General features: G+C 42.1%; 1 protein-coding gene across 1 annotated transcript in view; it reads left to right on the top strand.

The window, feature by feature from the left end:
- ADCY1 (adenylate cyclase 1) overlaps positions 1-16,432 on the top strand; it is a 1,375,168-nt gene extending 1,358,736 nt beyond the window's left edge. Inside the window, exons 19-20 of the mRNA XM_069216207.1 lie at positions 110-234; positions 14,197-16,432. Coding sequence (XP_069072308.1) covers positions 110-234; positions 14,197-14,535 — 464 coding nt within the window. The 3' untranslated portion in view covers positions 14,536-16,432. The remainder of the gene's footprint in view (positions 1-109; positions 235-14,196) is intronic.
- Positions 16,433-16,683: the final 251 nt, after the last annotated feature.

The following is a 16,683-nucleotide window of genomic DNA, read 5'->3' as shown; positions in this document are numbered from 1 at the left end:
GTATTGTGTGAGAGCAATGTTATCACTGCAGTTTCAACATGGTGGCAAAAACAGCTCACCTCTCAATTGCCTAAAAAATTAAGCGTCAATGTTATTTTCACTTTTTTAGGTATAAATGTTGGGCCAGTTGTTGCTGGAGTAATTGGGGCAAGGAGGCCACAGTACGATATATGGGGAAACACTGTTAATGTTGCCAGCAGAATGGACAGCACAGGAATACAGGGTAAAATTCAGGTAAGCATTTTATCTTGGTTTCAGAAATGTGTATTAAAAGACAAACCAAAAATAAATGCATTTCTAAAAGTTAAAAAAATAATACTTTGGATAGCTAAACTCTGGTAAAGAGAATGTAGTAGAAGGTGCTAGTAGACGCTTTTAAAAGGTGTCCTGAAAGATATCACTCAGTTTAGAATTCATATGGTAAAGAAACCTGAGAGTTAAGGACGCTTTGAGGAGTCTTCTTTGTGAAGAGAGATACCTAACCTGTGAAAGTTGACCAACTATAGAGAAAACATGGTCACTGGCAAACCTGTGTAAAGAGGAAGATGGTGGAAGAAAACTATTAAGAAAAAAAGCAGTCTTGGTTCATTAAATCACAGTGCACCGTTCAACCTAGGAACCATGATATAGAACCTACACTTTCCCTATTATAATAGTATGGGCACCATCTGTATGCTCTCCCACACCTCAGGGAATATCTCTGCTGTACCAGGTGTACAAACCCAAGCCTCAGGGAATGATTATAAAAAATTAAGTTTCATTCTGTCTTAGACTTACAAGGAGATTGGACATAATATTTTAATGGATGCATGGAATCTCTAGATTTTGTTGATTTCACATTGCCAGGAGAGTTTATGTTTGTTTAAGGCAATCTTATTATTGATGTAATTTTGGTTAAAAAAACACACTGTTAGAAATGGGCTCTTTGGTTGGCAGTCAGGTTACTCCCTGTCCAAGCAAGGACCCTTACTCTAGTCAGGGTAAAAGAGAATCACCCTCAGCTAACCCCTGCTCACCCACTTGGTAGCTTGGTACGAGTAGGCAGGCAGGCTTAACTTCAGAGTGCTAGGTGTAAAGTATTTGTACCAACACACCCAGTAACTTAATGAAAACTCTACAAAATGACACAACACAGGTTTAGAACAATAGAAAATATTTATCTAAACAAAACAAGACCAAAACGACGAAAATCCAACATACACAAGTCAAGCTATTAACGAAAATGTAAAAAGAGTCTTCATGTTCTTTTAAACACAATGTTAACGCTGTTAGCGTGAAAATGTACCTAGGTTGCATCAAAAATAACCCCGCACAGGTGAGTATGCATCGAAAGAAGCCTGCGATGCGTCGATATCACTAACAAGCGAGACCGTGCGTCATTTCTCCTTCTGTCGGGTCGGCTTGCATCATTTCTTCTCTCCGCAGGAGAGCGATGCATCGATCCAGACAAGCACTCTTGGGTGCGGGCAGGCTTTTTGTCGTTTTTGCGTCAGATGTTTGCGGCAGAAATCCTGCCGCACGGTGATCCAAAAACCACACAGTGTGGGTTGCGATCTCACCAGCCTCCGTCAGCGATGCAGCGCGTCATTTGCCCAGCCATGGGAGACGATCTCCTACCCATGCTGCAGGCAGAGCGTCAATTTCAGCCACGAAGCCGGCAGTGCTTTGTTTTTCCAGAAGTTGCAGCAAAATTTTTCCCGCAGGACGGTCTGTGCGTGGATTTCTCAAACTTGGCCTGCCAGCTTCGCCTTTCCCTTTCAAGGCCCCAGGAACTGGATAGGGCATCACTTGACAGGGCAGGATTCTCAGCAGAGGCTCCAGGTGATGGCAGAGAGAAGTCTTTACTGACCCTGAGACTTCAACAACAGGAAAGAAGCTCAATTTCAAGCCTTTTGAGAGTTCTTCACAAGTAGGAAGGCACACAAAGTCCAGTCTTTGTCCTCTTGCACAGGCAGAACCAGCAACTGCAGGATAGCTCCACAAAGCACAGTCACAGGCAGGGCAGCTCTTCTTCCTCAGCTCTTCAGTTCTTGTTTTCCAGAAGTGATCTAAAGTCTGTGGTTTGGGGTGCCCTTGTCATACCAATTCTGCCCTTTGAAGTAGGCTTACTTCAAAGAAAAGTCTCTCTTGTTTGTGAAATCCTGCATTGCCCAGGCCAGGCCCCAGACACACTGTGTGAGGGCAGGTACAGCCCTTTCAGGTGTGAGCGATCACTCCTCCCCTCCCTTCTCGCACAGCTGGCTCAAGATATGCAGGCTACATCCCAGCTCCCTTTGTGTCACTGTCTAGAGAGAGGTGCAACCAGCCCAACTGTCAAACTGACCCAGACAGGCAGTACACAAAACAGGCAGAGTCACAGAATGGTTCATGCAAAAAATGCTCACTTTCTAAAAGTGGCATTTTGAAACACACAATCTCAAAATCAACTTTACTAAAAGATGTATTTTTAAATTGTGAGCTCAGAGACCCCAAACTTCAGATGTCTATCCGCTCCCAAAGGGAATCTACACTTTAATCATATTTAAAGGCAGCCCCCATGTTAACCTATGAGAGAGATAGGCCTTGCAACAGTGAAGACAGACTTTAGCAGTATTTCACTGTCAGGACATAAACACATTAGTATATGTCCTCCCTTAGAAATACACTGCACCCTGCCCAGGGGGCTACCTAGGGCCTACCTTAGGGGTGTCTTACATGTAAGAAAAGGGAAAGTTTAGGCCTGGCAAGTGGGTAAACTTGCCAAGTCGAAGGCAGTTTAAAACTGCACACACAGACACCACAGTGGCAGGCCTGAGCCATGTGTACAAAGCTACTGCTGTGGGTGGCACAAGTGCTGCAGGCCACTAGTAGCATTTGATTTACAGGCCCTGGGCACCTCTAGTGCACTGTACTAGGGAATTACCAGTACACCAAATATCCCAATCATGGATGAACCAATTACATACACATTGTGTATAGGAGCACTTGCATTTTAGCACTGGTTAGCAGTGGTAAAGTGCCCAGAGTAACAAAAACAGCACAAACAGTCCAGCACACATCAACAACCTGGGAAACAGAGGCAAAATGTTAAGGGAGACCACTCCAAGGATGAAAAGTCTAAAACACACCCAAAGTAATCACCAATATAGTGTCTTACTAAGTCCCAAAAATCTCTGCAGCAGTTCTTAAACCTGACTCTTCTGACAGGTAAAAAATTCTACTGAAAAGAATGTTGATGCCAGACTCTTACAAACTTATCCTGGGTCTAGTATAATAAATCTACCTGCTGCTTTGCCCTGGCTGCTTCCTGTGAAGGACCCCGGTGTGTAGTTGGGTTACAAAAGAAGACCCATAGAGTAGAACATTTCAGAAAATTGAGAGGTATTAAGGGTCCTTTCTTTCTGTGCACTTCCTATGGACCAGAGGAATGGGAAAGAGTAACTTACAACAAAATATTGCAGGTATCAAATGAGGGTAAAAAGAAATTCCAAAAAGATGCACATTTATTACTTCACTTGGAAAAAGTGGTGCCCACATTGATCCAAAAAAGACCAAACTTTGTTGGTCTGCCTCAGCATCTTGCCCCAATTGCAAGATTTTCAACTGTAACAAACCATCTACCAGTAATTCCCAGCAGCTCAATTCAAACTGTGGAGTTCTATTCAACCCAATTCAGAAACTTAGTGCTGGGCAAAATTGTATCATTTTGTTTATGTGGAAAGTGTTTTGTGTCAATTACACCTATTGCATAAAAATTCTTTACAAGGTATGCCCTTGTGTACAAAAATCCCAAGGAAGACCCACGCAGTATCTTTAACATATGTTTCTTTCACACTCTTGATGCTGGGGCATACATCTAGAACTCGATGCTGAAGAAAAAAACTCAGCTGCCCAAGTGCATTGTGTTCCTGGGGCAATGATTTTCCCCAATCTGCACTTTTTCCAAAGAATGTGCAATGGTACAAAAATCTTTTGCACCTGTTTTTGAATGTTTTAAATGTTATGACAATATTTTCTTCCTTGTGCTCATTCATACAAACTGCTAAAAGCTTGTGATAAGGGTGTGCATGAAACATCAATAAGCACTGCTTTTGTTTAATCTAACTTGGTTGTAGGTCTATAATGCTACAAACACTAGCCACACCAATTTCTTTTCTAGCCCAAAGGCATTAATGAGACCCTTTCATCAATATTTCCCTATTATTTATGTTCTCTGTAGATTTACCTTGACCTCAATAGGATCCTGTTATTTTATTAGCATTCAGTTATACTTTTAAAACAAACTGGTAGATGTATTTTTGCACCTTTCTCTCTGTTGGATTTCTAATGTAAAATGTCTTACGTCTCATCACGAAAAGTTTCAGTTCTGTTAAGGACAAAGGGGCATATTTATACTCCGTTTGCGCCGGAATTGCGTCGTTTTTTTTTACGCAATTCCGACGCAAAACTAACTCCATATTTATACTTTGGCGTTAGACGCGTCTAGCACCAAAGTCCATGGAGTTTGCGTCATTTTTTAGCGTGGACACCTACTTTGCGTTAATGAAATGCAAGGTAGGCGTTCACGTCTAAAAAATTTACTTCGAGGCATGTGCGTCGTATTTATACTCCCGGGCAAAATTCAAGCCCGGGAGTGGGCGGGTCAAAAAAAATGACGTCTACCCTCGTTAGCGTCATTTTTTAACGCCTGCTCAGGGCAGGCGTTAAGGGACCTGTGGGCTCGGAAGGAGCCCAGAGGTGCCCTCCCATGCCCCCAGGGACACCCCCTGCCACCCTTGCCCACCCCAGGAGGACACCCAAGGATGGAGGGACCCATCCCAGGAAACTTAAGGTAAGTTTAGGTAGGTATTTTTATTTTTTATTTTTTGGGTGGCATAGGGGGACCTGGTTTGTGCCCCCCTACATGCCACTATGCCCAATGACCATGCCCAGGGGACATAAGTCCCCTGGGCATGGCCATTGGGCAAGGGGGCATGACTCCTGTCTTTGCTAAGACAGGAGTCATTTCAATGGGGGTTGGGAGTGAAAAAAATGACGCAAATCGGGTTGAGGTGAAAAATTTGCCTCAGCCTGACTTGCCCCATTTGTTTATGCCCAAACTCCATTTTCCCCTACGCCGGGGTTGCCTGGTGTACGTCGTTTTTTTCCACGCACACCAGGCAGCGCCGGCGGCTAACGCCGGCTAACGTCATTGATTAAATACGGCGCCCGCATGGTGCTTCAGAATGGCATTAGCCGGCGCTAATTTTTTTGACGCAAAACTGCGTTAGCGCAGTTTTGCGTCAAAAAGTATAAATATGGGCCACAGAGTCTACGATTATGCTCAAAACTTTCTATCCTTTATTACTTCCAGCAGCTTTCAAAAATAAACTTACTTTCCTAAGATGACACAGGAAAGGACTGCAATAATTTTAACTAATCAGAAAAGGTCTCGGTCCATATCATCAGGCAGCCTGTGGATCACTTCCTCTTTCTTGAATGTGACATGAAAAACTACTTTTCTTCGACTTTGGATGAATCTGTACCTGGGAAAAACAAATGTAACTAACTTGTTCTCAAATGAACTGTGACACTTATGCATCCAAAATATACTGTAGAATGCAGAATCACTAATAAAAATTTTTTTTACAAAAATTAACTGCAACACCTGAATTAACATGAAAATGCATAATAAGCCTACCTACGGTTAACGAAGTGTCGGGTGAGAAACCAAAATCAAAAAATTCAACCTCCATATCATCCCAGGTTGTCCTTAATTGAAATGAAACTTTATGTTACAAAAGTTAGGAAATTGTACAATCTATGGCTGGACCAGAGAAGAGTATTATACTCGTTCAAAGCTTGTCCACCACCAAAGATGTCATATCAAGTACCAGTTTAAAGTATAACCATTTCAACATGGAGTCTGAAGACCAATCAGCCACATTAATATCATCCTCTAGTCTAGCCCCTAGAGAAAAAGCTTAGAGACCATAGCCCCTCTCATGGAATGAGCTCCTATATGCGACAAATAAATGCCTGCTCCATGCATGACCAGGTGGACCCAGCGAGCAATGGTGGGGAAGGAGACTGGTTTGAAAGGTTTTTTGAAGGAGAATAACTGTTGTTCATCTGGAGTATGGACCTCTACTGTCATGTGTTCATATGCCTTAAGACATTGGACCACACATAGTTTAGGGTACTTGTTGAAAGCCGGAAAAGATATCATTGTAGAATCTGACTTAGTTCTCCTAGAAATATGGAATGTAACACCCTGTGGAGTAAACACTGAATCTGAAATATCTAGAGCCTTAACATCCCATACTCTACTGCAGGAGATTAAACAGAGAAGCATTGCCAACTTCACTGATAACTACTTGCGCAACAGAAACTCTTTCCGCTGTCATGACTGATGTCCCCTAGACTGGAAAACCAGGGGTTCTTGAGATAGGGCTAGGTGAATTCATCTCATCAACTTACAGACTTATGGGTGCTCTCCTATGGGGCACCTTGCACTAGCAAGTGACCTGCAGAGATGGTCGACCAGTATGAAATGACCATCCAATAGGCCAAACCTTACAAGCTAAAGAAGCCCAAAAATAAACAATTGGGACAACATCACACCTCATAGGATCTTCACTGTGTTGAACACACCAACAAAGCCATTTGGACCATGCAGATTTGTATTGCTTTGTGGTCCCATCTGCCCATGCCGTGACCAGAATTATTTCAGATTCTTGTGAAAGGCCCGGGACTCTCCATCTTTCCCAGTAATCCTCCATGGCATGAGTGGCAAGCGTTCCTGGAGTAATAGTGAGTGGCACTGGCCCAGAGGATTACACAGAATATCTGGACTTTGGGTAAGAGGAATTGGAAAATTCCAAGAAAGTTCCAGAAGAACCAGAAACCAGACTTGAGAGCTCCACAACAGTGTGCTCAAAGTATGTTCATCTGTTGTCCTCTCACCGGAGTCTCAGCTAAGTTGATAGTCTCATGATCATGGCGAAGGGAGTGGGGGAATGCATAACCCCTCTCATTTAACCAATTTTGCAGGGAAGCATCCATCGCTATCGCCTGTGGATCTAGTTTCCACCTCAAATATCTGGGCATCTGATGGTCTATACGGGCAGCAAAGTGGTCCTCCAAGAAAGAACCCGCCGATTGTTAATTTGTGTGAAAATCTGAGGATTCAACTGGCAAAGGCACATGTTGGGCCATTCCATAAAGCACCAGTCGATTATCTGATTTGAGACTCCTGGAAGGTACTCAGCCGTAACGGATGCATTGTTGTCCAGGCAGTATGTCCAGAATTCCTTGGCTAGGTCGGCCAAGACTTTCTCCTTGGAGCCTCCCACATGACTTATATATATCGGACTGCTGTGAAGTTGTCCATTTTAAGTAGGACCCAGCAACTCACCTTCCCCTTGGTCCAGCACCTGATTAGGAATGAACCTGCCATCAGTTCGAGGCACTTGATATGAGGAGCTTGTTCCTCTGTGGACAATGTTCCTCCTGTGAATGATTCTCCATATCGTGCCATCCAACCTGACTTACTGGCATCGGACTCAATGATCAGATCTGGGTGAGAGCTGACTACGGCTCCTCCATTCCAAGCCTTCATGTGAGCTAACCACCATCTCATTTCAGTCTTGACCTCCTCTGTCCGAGGAACATGCTCTAAATATTGGAAGCCTCTGCGTAAATGGAAAGCTTTGTGCCTCGGTAGGACCATGTTGTGTACAGGACCTGAAAATATCGCTTGGATGGAGGAGGCCAGTTGGCCTACAATTCAAGCTATGTGGCTCAAGAAGGTAGTAGGTCTGCAAAACATCTTTCTCAGTTATTTGTGGATTTTCGCCACTTTCCTGGAGGGCAGGCAGAGTGTCTTGGCTGACGAGCTGATGATGAAACCCAGAAAGGTTGTCTGTTTGGATAGTGTCTGTAAGGATTACTTGATGTTGATGATGAACCTGAAGGTTTCAAGGAGGTGGATTGTTCTCTGCAGGTGATCTTGCAGTCTGAATGGGCAATGAGCCATTAGAAGGAGATTGTCAACAAAGATTATTATACGATATCCCTGAGCCCTCAAGGATTACACCACTGGCTTCAAGACCTTGATGAAGCACCAAGGGGCTGAGGAGAGGCCAAAGGGCAGCGCCTTGAACTTGTAGACCAGACTGCATCTTTGGAACGGCAAAAACCTGTGATGACAAGGGAATATCAGAAATGTTAAGTGCACATCCTTGAGATCCATGTGAACCATCCAGTCATCTAGCCGTAAAAAGTCACATTAGAGATGGATCCCCTCCATTTTGAAGCGGCGGGAGACCAACCAGCTGTTGAACTCCCTCAGATTGAGGTCATGTCTCTGATCGCCATCTAGCTTTTCCTCCAAAAACAGGTTGCTTGGAAAACCATGAGGATGAAGCTGAAACAGGACGATTCTGTCCTTGTGGAGCAGATCCTCTACTTTCTGGTCTATTAGGGCTGTCTGTTCTTCTGAAAAGACCAGAGGACAGGGTCACAAGTGTTGAACATGGGAACCATAGAACTCTGGTTAACAACCTTGTACTGTTTGTAGCACCCAGACGTCTCTAGTTGGGAAGGAAAAAGAACACTCACCTAACTGGGATCCCTGGAACTGGCCCCTGGAGGAGTCTGTGGTGCCGCGTCTTAGTCGACCCCATCTGGTGGGGAAGAATTCTCCAGAACAAGTTTGGCCTTGGTCTCAGAGGTAGCCTTATCCTGTAGAAAGGCCTTGGACATAGACGTGGCCAGTCGAGCACCCACTGCTATGACCAGCCTGACAAAACTTCTGGGGTGGAACACCTGCTTAAGGGAAGCCTGGGCTTTGTCTAGTGGTGTGAACGTGGCCACAAACTTCTCTATTTCCTTTATAAAGGACTCCCCAAATAGCCCCCTTGTGCCACCACACAAGCCTCCGTGGAAGCTAGCTCACCAAGCTTGGCGTCTACCTTGATCAGGAGAGAATGGTGCCTCTCCTTGGAGAGGACAAAATTAGCATTAGCATTACCGAGCAATTTAATAGCATTACCGAGGAATTTAATAGCTTGTTGTGCCCAGCCCAGTATGACCTCAGGGGAGAGGAGAAAGAGTGGCACTCAAGATCCTCACCTCCTCAGAAAATTCCAAGATTTTTGTCAGGGACCCTATGACATCAAGAAGCTTGTCCATGACCTACCAATACCTTTTTTTGGGGTCACGGATGAACTTCTGGAGGAAGTGGGCCATACAGGTGTCAATCCTGGGAATACCAGCCACTAGTCCTGATAGGGAGCGAGGTGGACACTCCACCCGGAGTTTTGCTCGCATTCCCTTCTCCAAAGTCTTCAGAAGGTGGCTTGCTACATATTTGCCCAATTTTACTGAGGTAAACCATTCCGCTAAATGAAGGTGAACCAGGTCCTCGGGATCTACCATCTCCGAGGGGTCCTAAGACCCCTGGGGATCTGATGGACCTGCAGGGGAGGAGACCAGGAAGGGGAATCCTCACCCTCCCCTTCGGCCATGGAAAGAGGATTAGGCAAATCTACTGGGGCTCATAAAATGTCCACCAAGGTCGCCAGGCTTGAAGGGGTAGGGCGCTCAACAAAAGCTTTCTTCAGCCTGCACAGGCAATGAGATCCACCATGGATTCAGTCCTGTGCTTGGGGTGTCATTGAGCGGGTTGTTCAGGTCCAAGAAGGGCATCCTTTAAAAGGGTTTGGTTCAAGGAGAGGTTGAGAAGGACTGGGAAGGCATGAGCCAGTTGAAGTAGGCATCTCTCCAGCAGTTCAATGGCAGAGATGAATGGATGCGTACACCGCCTCACAAAATTTGTTGTCAATTTGAAGGGCCAAAAAGGTATTCGCCTCAATGTAATCACCCTTAACAGATGCCTGCATGATTCTGCAAGGCAGGACAAGGCAGAGTGAGCACTGCCTCAAATTATCAATATATGGCCCTGCAGGGTGTGTTATAAAACTGGCAAATCAGGTAGATAGGTTATGCAGTCGGCACAGGGGCGATCAACAGTCCCTGTTTTAGGGCATCAACGGGTGAGTAATAGTTCTGGGCAACCCAGACTAAAGTTTGGCGTGCTGGAAGCACTAGACTTAACATTGGGTCAAGCCCAGGGCTGTCCACACCTTAAAATCAACGGGGTTTCAATAAATATGTACGTTTATAAATACCTCCTGGGCCCAGCCCCAAAAGCCGCCATGTGTGTGAATCACTTTTAAGCACGTCTCAAGGTGTCAAAAAGAAATAGTGACCCGAACGGACATCAGCTCCTTTAACTCAACAAATACTGACCCAGAGGAGTATCAAGACTTTCAAAGTGGCTCGGGGGAGGTGTAGGCTCTGTGGGGATGGTGTCTTATCAGTTACCGCTGACTGGAAGGAGTGCTTCATCCTCAGAGCAACAAGACGCACAGAGAGCATTGCAGCCTTTATGCTTTCCTCTACTGGGTGAAGCGCCTCACCGCACTTTGCGGCCCCAAATACAAACAAGACGGGCTGCAAATGGAGCACTGAGTCACGCTCTCGTGGCAGTGATATCTACAAAGGAAAAATGTTTAAGCATATGTTTAAACGTGTACAAGCACATAAAACAAAGCAATTATTAGAAAAGGCACTTACCGCTGCTGGAAGCAGGAAAGAAAGAGGAAGTGATCTATAGGCTGCCTGATTATATGGACTAGGACTGTTTTCTGATTTGTTACATTTATTATATTCCTTTCCTGTGGCATCTTGGGAAATGAAGTTTATTGTTGAAAGCTGCTGGAAGTATTAAAGGATAAAAAGTATTGAGCATAATCCTCGCCTCTGGTCCTGACGTAGAATTACTTTTTTCTGTCAGATAGCATAATCACCTTATTTTCAAGTGTGGTATGTTCAAAGTCTTTAATTGTTTGTAATATATTTTGGATTGCTGCTTCTGCTTCTTTTCATTTCTCAGTATAACCTTGAGACTAAGCCTTCACCTTGCAAATTGTTAGACTAATTTATTTTCAAAGTGTTTTCAATGTCATCTATAGCCTAACATGTTCTGAATGGTATCTTGGGTTCAGTCATACACTCTTTGGGCCAGTCTCTCCCCATTTGCAGTATTTTAAACAATAAAACATGTTAAAATGTGATTTAAGTGTTTTATAATGGAGCTCCTATGATACCACTGTCATATAACTGTTGGGATTTAAGCAGAATGAGCTGACATCTAGCAACTACCATCTCAAGCAAGGGAACTTTCCTACCGTTCATCAGAGCTGGTTTCATATCAGACTTCTAAACCAAAAAATGAGGTGTGCTGTTTTGAGCAGAGCCTACACATACCTGTGTGTACCTTCATTAACTCTTTAATATCCCTCAAAAAACGAGGTATAGGCGTGGCTAAGCCAATGTTCCCACTGAAATGCCAATGTTCTCAAATTATAACAACAATGGCTTAAGCTGTTCTGTAGATGTATTGGTTTCACATTCAGTTTTATTGATAGTCTGCTAGCTATATGATTTAGAATAATCAATTTGCCCGTCAATCAGTCAATCAATCAATATTTGTGAAGCGTGGCTACTCACCTGTGAGGGTCTCAAGGCACTGAAATGCAATTCCCATAAAGCATTTTTCTTGAAATGTAATGTTAGTGGAATTCCTAAAAATTGACAAACTCCGCACAATTTCAAAGTTGAGTTAATGTTTATCAATTTAGTCAAAATCCTGAGTGCCACAGTGTAATAAAATACATTACTCTATTAGATTTCCACTATTATTCAGAACAGGTTTATGGGTATCCCATTAGTTCCGGACTGCAAAGTAGAGTAAACCAGCAGACTGATATGTTTGTTAATATTTTTGTCAAAGGCAGGAGTAGGTGTGTTTCTACATTTGTAATATATAGACAACACCTCTATATTTAAATGGGTGGAGGGAAAGAGTTACATCCTCTATCCCTCCATTACTCTAGCAATCCAACTAACAAACTCACATATCTTCTGCTCAAATTAACTCATAATAATACTAATTCTGTATTCTTATTCCCTACCCTAATCCACCACTAATTCCTCTTGGGTTCCAGAATTGCATGCTACACGCGAAAAGAGCTTTGACGCCTCGCCAGGGGTAGTAAGTGCTATATAAATACAATTACAATTACATCTCAAGGCAAAATATTTTTACATGTAGAAAAAAAGTACTTGTGCAAACCAACATTTACATTGTATCTTGACATGCTGAATGTCCCACCTGGTGAAACCTCTTCATGTGTGGAGGGTATGTGAGAGTACTGTTAGATATTATAACCTTTTAACTAGTGTGATTGTGAATCTGATAACAGTTGGTAAATTTGCAACAAATGAAGGACTCATTTTATGAGACAACATTTATTTTCTTCGTTTGAAAGCTTATAGGCAAAAAATATCTGTATCCAATTGCTGTGTTGTCTTGATATGATTCTTTGTTGAAGAGTAGCTGTTTGGGAATTTGATTAGGGTAGATGACACATGTACCTCCCTTAATGTATTATTTATAAAGATGCATACCAATTCGGTAATACAAAAAATTATTACTCCTGATTTAAATTACATCTTCACAGAAACGCCATGTTGAGTTCTGTGACCCATTGCATATTCTATTGTTTTTCCTATTTTAACACATCAAGTGAATGAATTGTATACAGCCATTCACATCTAAAAGATGCAAACATGTGTATAACTTCTATTCAGTGCTTACTTGGAGCTGATGTTTGCCGGTGGGGGGCACCTGCATTTATTTTTTAGGGCTGGCACTTATTTTTCTGCATCAGGCATTTACTGTGAGCAAAATACAAATGGGAAAGATGGAGGGAGAGAAAAACGAAAAAGGGTCACAAAGGGAGGAAGTGGAAAACTGAAAGAGTGAACTGACGGGTAGGGGGTGGCTGCAAATGGATTAAAGAGACCCTAGATTGCTTTAGGATTACACACCCTCAGTAAGCAATGTTTGCACAATTAAATGAAGCAGCCTCCTGTTTCAAATGAGAGCTTTGGGCACCGGCACGTTTTTATTTACAAATTAAGCACTGCTTCTATTTGACTGAACGTCATTGTGAAAAAAATCAGATAACAAGACAACCAGAATGATTTCACCCAAACACAGTCACTTTTATTAATAAAAATACATCATATACGTTCTTAGATATAGATTTCATTTTTTTGTCAAATCTGTTATAACAAAGGTGTGTTTTCAATAAGTGCGATTTTAAATGTGTGAATCAAACCACTTCTTCAGACCTGTCAGAAATCTTTGCTTTTAGATCACACACCCTGCTACATTAAAAAATAAATAAATAAATAAATAAATAAAACTGTTGGAGTATTTGTTGATACAGGTGTGACGTTTACATTGTTCTATGTCCGGATCTGGAAAAGTTCAGTACGGTATGAAATAAAAGTTGGTTAGCGCACTTTGGAGTGTATGTCAAAGAAGTGAAATTCAAGTACTTGTCTCAAAGGAGTAAACGATTTGAAGTTATGGAAAAAAAGAAAAAAAGATTAAAGAAAGCAAAAATACTATCAAAATTGCGTCAGAACGTAAACTTACTAGACAAAATACATGCAATTTTTTTTTACTGCTACTGTAACTTGCTTGTGGGTGAGGCTGACAGAGCCATTGAGGGATAAAGAGCTGCAGTGACAGGGTCTCTCTCTCTTCATCTCTTTCTTGCTCCCTCTCTCTTCACTGTGTATACATGTTTTAATGCTTTCCCTTGGCTTTTTTTTATTTGATTTACCACAGAATTGCAATCTGCATGCATATATTTAGGTGCTGACTATGCTATATTTTGAATAAATCGAATCTTCATCTCTTATGGTTTCCTTTCAAATCCCAAATAATATTGATTGACTTTTCACATGGAATTTCGAACAATAAACCACCAGGTTTTAGCACATAAAATATTCTAAACACACCACATTATTTTCCACACAACTGCAAATCTATAACTAGACCATAGCACTCGATGTACCAGCCCAGCAGCCAATTTTTGTAAAGCAGCAGCATCAATTTTAGCTGGACTAAACTTATATAGTTGTCAATACACCGACCCACTGGGAATCAGGCCAATTTTCTATAGCTAATGATGGGCAAGCAATCTGGTTACCCACACAGTCATGTGCACCTACAATGATTGTATACCTAGGCCTGTGTAGGATTTTTTTTGGGTAGTATACGCAACTAATAGAAGCTTTTTTCATTTCATGCAGGTGACTGAAGAGGTCCATCGGATACTTAAAAACTGCAGTTATGACTTTGTGTGCCGGGGTAAAGTTAGTGTGAAGGGAAAAGGAGAAATGCTGACGTATTTCCTCGAAGGGAAGACCAACGGAATTAACGCACAAACACGGTCTTTAAATCTCGAGCGGAAGATGTACCCTTATGGCAGGACAAACATTCAAACAAAGTTGGGTACCAGCTGTCTCTCAGTGTCGTCAGTCGCCAGCTTTACAGTTACTGCTGGCTTCGGAAACCTTCAAGCTTCAACAACCAACCCCAATCCTGCATTGCTCTATCTTCCATCTGACTCTGCTGTGAAAGAAGTGTAGGCGGGGATGGCACGTGGTTATCTCCATTACCGCCTACGCCCAATAACTAAACGCAGCAGTTTTTTTTTCCACAAGAAAATCCGAGGCCGTGGGCTGCAGCGCCAACCAAGGTTAAGGAACCTTACCAAAGAGAAACGTGGCACCTGAAATAAAGAACTTGTGGAATGGTTCAAACAAGGGCTAACACTTATGTTAGGGCAAAAACAGCATGTTCCATTTCTGAGAATATGACATGAAGTTTTGGCGTTTCTAAAGGGTAAACGATAATGTCACAGAGAAAGTCATACACATAATGTACATAAGCATATTCAGAATTTTGTATATTTTTTAAATATATAATATGTATGTATTTGCAGACACAATTTCAGCTGTTTATTTGGGAATACATACTTTTCAATGATCTACTGTCTACGGGCAAAGTTTAGTATGAATTTTAATATGGGTACGTGATAGCATTTGTATCAGTGGCTTGTTAATGGTATCTACTGAGAACATATCAAGAGCGCATGCAACTTTGCTCCGAATATTTGAACTGAAAGACCTGGGATATAGCCAGCGTGATTTAAGTTCATCTTTCACATCTAACCAACCACTCAAATGGACGCGCCTTTTCATATATGTGCATGTTTTCAAGACAGTATTTTGCACGTTTACATGTTTTAACACACAGCATCAAAATGAGGTAAAACATGACTGGACTCAGGGTTTTGACAGTCTTCTGACTAGAGCTCATGCCTTTCTCAAAGGAAGGGTTTGGAGTACTGCACTTTGGCACACAATCTAAGCCTTGGTAATAGAGATCTGTGCACGATGAATGATGGCGCTTCAAATGAATTGCAGCAATACATAAAACACACCGGAAACTCTGCTTCCTGGTATAAAAAGATGAGAGATGAATGTGTGCTTTGTACGTAACTACTCAGTTCCCTTTCACTTCAGACACTGTTGCGTTTTGTGCAAGTCATGGAAATGCCTCTTTGGAAAGTTCAAAGGGCTATTTTGTTTGTAATTTTACATTTTATGTTTTTAAGGAAGTTCATTACAAAAACATTTTCTGGTCCAAAATATCTATTGAGAAACCCACACTGGTAGTGTTGCCACCAAACTTAAACAAGATATTGACTATTCAGTTGATTGCAAATTAGCTTTATAGTTTTCCCCAGGGCTTTAATTTGAACTCTTCTCCCTTGCTGCTAATTCAATTTAAAATACAATACAGTGCTTGATGCTCTCTGTACTTACTCTTCCATGGATTAAAACTTCCTTAGTATCATATACTGTTCTTCCTTGTAAATATTTAGAATGTTTTTGCAGCTACATATTGAGATGCACAACTCTAAGAGAGACAATCTTTAAATGAAGTAATACACTGCTTCAGCAGTGTATGTCACAGTCATGAGCCAGTGTCTGTTTCAAAATGATCATCACACAGGTCAGGCCACTGGTAAGTGGGCAAAGACATTGTTTTTGCGAGTGAAGTGACATCATACTCAAACCTTTCTATGTGTCGGGGATTTGACCTTTGACTCCGAGCACATGTTCCCAAAGATGTTCCTGGAAAGGACATTAATATTCATATGCATTGCTTCTTTCGTGGTTCCTATTCGTCCAATACACTAAAAACATACAGAGTCTGTCAGCTGGCAAGTGGCAGCCACATCAACAAAGTTCAATAATCACCTTGGTTTGGTGATTTTCTCCTCATTTAACCTCGTGGCAATTATCTCATAAAAGAAGATGAGGGCCCCTGCCAAGCAAGTTTGCCTCCCAACTCTGTGAAGTAGTGGTTGTGAAAAAGAGACAAAACCTGTCCACAAAAGAAATAGAAGTGTGATTGGACACGCTATTTTCACCCAATACTGCAGTTGTCAATCTATTGTTTGACCCAAACAGAACCAAAACAAAAATGTTGGAAAAGCATGCTTACAAGAGTTTGTGATTGTGACTTATGCTAACCATACAGAACAAAATTAGAGGATAAACTCATACACATCATTGTGATACTTTTCACAGATATAAAGTAAAATGTTCAATTCACATCAATGCTGAAATCCTCTTTACATGTGAATGGTTCTTGTTGCACGATTTACACTCACTCATATTGGTAGAACCATCCACATATTTGCATGGGATAAACTGCTGCGGAAC

The sequence above is a fragment of the Pleurodeles waltl genome, chromosome 2_1 (assembly GCF_031143425.1).
Source record: "Pleurodeles waltl isolate 20211129_DDA chromosome 2_1, aPleWal1.hap1.20221129, whole genome shotgun sequence".
NCBI classification, from domain to species: Eukaryota; Metazoa; Chordata; class Amphibia; order Caudata; family Salamandridae; genus Pleurodeles; species Pleurodeles waltl.
Note: the sequence above shows the minus strand (reverse complement) of the source record. Positions and strands in the feature narration are given on the sequence as shown.